This window comes from Vidua chalybeata, chromosome 22, assembly GCF_026979565.1.
Source record: "Vidua chalybeata isolate OUT-0048 chromosome 22, bVidCha1 merged haplotype, whole genome shotgun sequence".
In the NCBI taxonomy this organism is placed as follows: domain Eukaryota; kingdom Metazoa; phylum Chordata; class Aves; order Passeriformes; family Viduidae; genus Vidua; species Vidua chalybeata.
In genome coordinates, this window is record NC_071551.1 from 5,008,963 (window position 1) to 5,014,962 (window position 6,000).

General features: G+C 47.4%; 1 protein-coding gene across 1 annotated transcript in view; it reads right to left on the minus strand.

The window, feature by feature from the left end:
* The window catches only part of PRDM16 (PR/SET domain 16), a 192,705-nt gene extending 187,864 nt beyond the window's left edge, over positions 1 to 4,841 (minus strand). Inside the window, exons 1-2 of the mRNA XM_053962963.1 lie at positions 4,816 to 4,841; positions 2,575 to 2,924 (exon numbers count right to left, since the gene is read on the minus strand). Coding sequence (XP_053818938.1) covers positions 2,575 to 2,924; positions 4,816 to 4,834 — 369 coding nt within the window. The 5' untranslated portion in view covers positions 4,835 to 4,841. The remainder of the gene's footprint in view (positions 1 to 2,574; positions 2,925 to 4,815) is intronic.
* Between the last annotated feature and the right edge of the window lie 1,159 nt (positions 4,842 to 6,000).

A 6,000-nucleotide genomic window follows, 5' to 3' on the forward strand; every position in this document is an offset into this window, starting at 1 on the left:
TTTGCCATCCAGCAGAACTGCCTAGAACATCCCAAGTTTTCATTTCCCAATTTGCCATCCAGCAGATCTGCCTAGAACATCCCAAATTCCCATTTCCCAATTTGCCATCAGGCAGAGCTGCCTAGAACATCCCAAGTTTTCATTTCCCAATTTGCCATCCAGCAGAGCTGCCTGGAACGTCTCAGGGCTTTCCCAGCCTTCCACCCCAAGGGAAGGGCTCAGACACCAACACCCAGCAGACAGAGCTTATTCCATGAATTCCTGTCCAGCACATGAAGGGATTCATGGATGCTGCTCCCAAGTGAAATTCTGAAGGCACTTTCTGGAAACAGAGCCCTGAAATGTCCTTAAACACTCCGGGGAATGGGGAAATTCAAGAGGTGTCTGCGAGGACAAGCAGAGAGGGTTGGGGTGGGTTTGGGGACACCTGAGGGAGGACAAAGCCCTTCCTTTGAGGTGTGAAATGTCCCTGCCACAGCAGGGGACAAAGGAACGCCGCTGGAACGGGAGAAGTGCCCAGAGAGGGAAAGTTTGCTCAATTACTCTACAAAAACAAACAGTATCACAAAGTCAACGGGAATTGATAAATGCAGCTCCTATCAGAGCACGCAGAGCAGTGGGGATGTGAGGAACCTTTCTGAAAATCATGAGTGTAAATAGCAACTTTTATCAGAATTATGAAACACAAGGACAATGTTTTGCCAAGGTCAGAGAAAAAAAGGTTTGCACTGTTCAACTTCTGCCAGGCAATGAGGATTGCATTTTGTTCCTAAAAAACAGCCTTTAAACAAAATAACAAACAAAAATATAAATTGAAACAACAAATGCCACCTACCAATAATTGGGTCCAAAAAAACAGGATTCATCTTTCACATTGCAGCATACAAATCATTAATATGGCATATTCCTAGAGGAAAATTATCCTTATTTTCAGGGACACCTTCCTCAGGAATCTTCAGCTCCTCACACCTACAGCCCCCCTGAACCAGACCATGTATTGTCAGTAAAATAAAAGTGATTTTTCCCCCCAAAACCCCCACTTTTTGATGCTCATACAGTACTACCAATCAAATATTCTGCAATGATATTCACAATAGAAGCCAGCAGCAGGAATGTCACTGGAGGGGAGAGAGGGGATCAAAACTCAGCTGAATTACCCTCTTTTCCCTGCACTAGGATAGAAGGAAAAGGAAACTCTCCACTCAGTCATTCAACCAAACTCTGACTTTAGCTCTTCAGACACTTCCTACTGCAGAGCAGCAAAACACAATTGAGTTTGTTCTTAAAGCAGGAGGTTTTTGCTGTTTCCTGCACTTCAGACACATTGAAAAAGTAAACAAAACAAAAACATTTGGTCCTGCTTCTCTGGGCTTCGCTGGGTCTCACTGCTCACTGATTTTTGACTTCACAATCAAGAGTGCAAATATAATCAGAGAAAATTAAAACTGTTAATGCTTCAGCTTGGCCTTTCTGACCTCTGTTTCTAAGAAAACAGGGTTCTGTCACTGCACTGGTGCCTTCTCCTGGGAAAGCCTTACAGTTCCAGCCCTCAGCTGCTTCCCACCCTGCAAATCCTCCAGGATTTTGTGAACCAGTTCATCCCAGTAGTGGCTGATGGAGAAAACGGGGCAAGTGACTGCTTCACCCAGGGAAAAATGAGGGGAAATTCAGCTCCCACTTTTTGGGATAAGCTTCACCCATCCTACAGCAAATCCAGCCAGGAAACCTCTCTTATCCCACTGCCCCAGACACAGCCTCTTCCTCAGGACAAGAGCCAGCAGCTCCCATGGCAGCAGGGGATGAAATGTTGGGATGGGCACTGGGGGAGAGAGAAGGAATTATATATTGGGTAATGGCCACTGGGATAGGACTGTGAGCACACAGCAGAAATCCCAGGATACACTTCACTGTTAATGAATATTCCAGGACAATTATGGATCTAGATATTCTCTAATCAAGAATATAACAGCAGAAGAGGCTAAGATGATTTCTGGGACAAGCCCAGAAAAGCAGGGAGAAAAGATAAGATGGGAGATGTGGGACAGAGCTTTTTTTCTGCTGAAGGCTGGGTTTTGTTCAGCTCTTGGGGAAAAATGACTTTCACATTTCTCCATCTTTGCTGCAGCACAAGAACTCGAGAACACGGGGGCTGTTAATGGGTACATGCTATTTTTCCCTGCCCAGTTAATAATGCCTGCACTGCTGACACGGGCTGGGAGTCAAAGGTAACACCCCCAACCACCAAACATGATGCGATTAATCCCATTCCCTCCACGCGACAACTCCCGAACACAATTTGGAAATGACAAGCACTTGATGAAGTGACCCGACATCATTCAAAAACAGACTTCCAAAAGGGTGCTCGGGCAGTTTTTGTGGCCCAAGAAGTGAACTTAAAAGGGATTTCTGCTGATTTTTAAATCCTTCGGGTAATGGGGGTGGGAAGTTACTCAGGGAAACACGGCATCAGCAAAGTCACCACCTCTGTCCCCAGGCCACCAGGCCTCAGTCCAGCTCCACGAACACTTGGCAGAGAAGACAAAGGAATGTGGTGCCCACATTCCACACGCTTACCTCCCATCCAAAGTTTGTTTCCTTTAATGTGCTCCTCTGTACTGCCATATAGGGTCCAAATCTTTCCCCAACTTCAATCTTCTTTTTGGCCCAAATCCCTAGCCCTGCCCCTGGGATCGAAGATTCTCTGAGTTCAAAATCTGGTGGGATTGGAATGTCATCAGGAATGTAGACGGGAGCTTCATAGGGTGAGCCCTCCTTGGGAGTGAAGTCCTCACTGGTGGGGAAGGGTGACGGAGGTCCCACAGGGATGGGGGACATTATACTGTCCTCAGTTTCCTCCTCTGCGCTTTCTCCAGCAAGGAGATCGGGGTCGGTCTCGTACATATTATTTACAATCTCGCTGTCACCTAAAAGGGGAAACAGCAGAACAAAACACACTGAGATACTCACGTGAACATTGGTTAATCTCTCCCTGGGACAAAGTTTGGCTAAGCCCAGCTCGCACGCTTCTAAAGGACAAAAACCTCCCTCGAGGAACTCGGGTGGAGCTGAGGTAAGGGCACTGATCACCATGGGGTGCTGCAGAAGGGTGGGTGAGGCTCACTGCCGCCTGGTGTGTTCTGTGGGATCAGGGGTCCTCTGCTGTTTGCACTTCAGTTTTGGAAAGAGGCAAGAAAACACAGAAGAGGTGGTTGAGGTTCTCTTTAGCCACTTCTTGCTTTAACTGGCTCAGTAAAAGGGGGAAAAAATTTTAAAAACCAGAAATAAATTAGGGTAAAATCCAAGTTTGGCAGGAAGTGTTTGCCTGGTGTTTGGGGTTCCTGCTGTGGCTGTGAGCCCTGCAGGTGTAACAGCATCACTGCTTTGTAATCACTGAATCCTGGAGTGGTTCAGGCTGGAAGGGACCTTAAAACCATCCAGCTCCTCGCCCTGCCATGGGCAGGGACACCTTCCACTATCCCAGGGTGCTCCAAACCCCATCCTGGCCTTGGACACTTCCAGGGATCACAGCTTCTCCAGGCACCCTGTGCCAGGGCCTCACCACCCTCCCAGGGAAGAATTCCTTGCGAGTCTCTAATCCAGCCCTACTCTCTGTCAGCTTGATGCCAATTCCCCCTTGCCCTCAAATGAAAGCCCTGGACACACAGAGGGCAACAACGTTTGGGGTTTTTTCCATGGGGAATCAATTTCTAAGCAAGGCCATCCATGTAATGAAAACGGAGCTTTCTCAACCAAAAAGCAAAGAACGGTGGTGGTGGGGGAGCAAAACATGAACGGGAGAAAAGAAAAACACCATTTGTCACCCAACAGAAGTAGCTGGAGTATTTTGGGAGCAGATTTGCCCTGTCTCCACGAGGCAGCAGGGCGTGCTCAGCAGCTCCCACCACGATAACAAACCCAACAACCGCCACTTTGTGGGCGCTCCCGCGGGGCACAGTCAATGCCTGAGCACTGATGTCACCAGGGGGGAGCAGCACCCCACCAAAATGACACGTTTCACTGGCTCCCAGCTAGGAACCATCAGGGAAGAATAGCTGGAAAAGCACGGCTCGACTTGAGGTATTTATAATTCATCTCCTTGCTAACCTCAGAATGCACCTTCTGTCTGCAAGACACATCTCCCCCTCTATTTCTTTTTTTTTTTTTTTTTTTTTTTTTTTTAATGCCTAATAAAGATTTTCCGGAGTTCATGCCTAAGAAACCTGGTGGCAGACTCGACTAAAGAGGAGGATTTTGATTCCTCTGCCAACATTTTTTTGCTCCAGTTTTTGAAAGGAGAACAGGGAGCTGCCTGCTGCTATGGGTTTCCTCTGCTAGAAATTGCAGCCCTCCCTACTCAAACATGTCACCAGAACCAAGCTTTCATGAACATGAGATACTCCATCATCCTGAAAATATTTGTGGTTGCAGTAAATGTTTTCTCACCCAGTATTAGCAAGTCAAATTATTTTCTGCTCTATGATTAGCCTCTTTTGCACTTAAGGAACAGGATTTCCAACTGAGTCGAAGAGCAAAACTGGTTTATTGGAGCACAACCTGTGAAAATTTCCAGAGGATAGAAGTAAAGTATAAAGATACCTTACCACTGGACAGTGTTAATTTAATTTATTCTATGGGACAACCAGGGCAGTTCTGATTAAATTTTAATTAACAGTGAAGCTGATCCTTCCCCTGGCTGACCTCATATTTCAAGAGGAATCATCAAAAGACAGGTAAATGTGTGGTAAATGACCAGGGACTGTCAACAGGCACGAAATGACAATGAAACAACAATTTCAGGTCACGATAGTCTGATACCAGAGATTGCAGGTGGCATCTGTGGAGCTGAATCCCAGCCAGGCAGACGTGGGAACGTTGGGTTCCTCAGCACATCCCAGTGCTGAGTTCAACAAATTGTACCCAGCGTTGATTAACAGCCGGGGAAAATCCAAGCTGTGCCCAAACCTGGCCCTTTTTTTGTGCACTGCCTGGTGGATTTCACAGAATCCCAGAATCGCTGAGGCTGGAAAAGACCTCCAGGATCATCAAGTCCAAGCTGTGACTGATCCCACCTCGTCACCAACTCAGGCCACTGAGTGTCACCTCCAGGTGTTCCTTGGACACCTCCAGGGATTGTGACACCAGTACCTCCCTGGGCAGCCCCTGCCAAGGCCTGAGCTCCCTTTCCATGGAGAAATTCCCGCTGATGTCCAAGCTGAACCTCCCCTGGCCCAGCCTGAGGCTGCTCCCTCTGCTCCTGTCGCTGTTCCCTGGAGCAGAGCCTGACCCCACCTGGCTGCACCCTCCTGTCAGGGAACTGGGGAGAAACAGGTCCCCCTTGAGCCTCCTTTTCTCCAGGCTGAGCCCCACAGGTGAGGGAGTTGATCTTCTCCACAGGTTGGGTTTATTCCAGGGATATAGGGAAAATCCAACAGCTGGGACTCAGTTTTGATTATTCCACAGAACTTTCTAGATTGTCCCCACTGAACCCCTTCTCCCCTGCGGGGCTCCTCTCAGCTTTACCCCAAATATTCCACAACTGGTTAAGTTATAAAAACACGTTAAAAAAAAAAAAAAAAAAAAAAAAAACCAAAAAAAAAAAAAAAAAAACAACCTGAGAACATCTCATTTTCCAGGAACAATTCCCAGTTCTCCTGAGCTCCATCCCAACTCAGCTGGGGGCCGTGGAGAGCCGGACGTGGCCACTCCGTGGTGACAACAGTGACAACCACTCTGTCCCACATCTGCCCCTCTGGAATGCCTGCCTGGGTGAAAAGCAGCACAGAAATACAACTTGACCTTACTGTTATTGTCATGAAACTAAAATTAGTCCCTCAAAGCTCCCCGGCGAAATGACTCGGTAAAAAGGCTCATTGAAAGGTTGTTTCCACAGATAATCAGATATGGGCAGACGCTGAAAATCTGTGTGACACCAATGAGGGGCTGGCAACAATGAGAGGGATGGTTTAGTGGTGGTGAGAGACCTCATGAATAATCTATTTA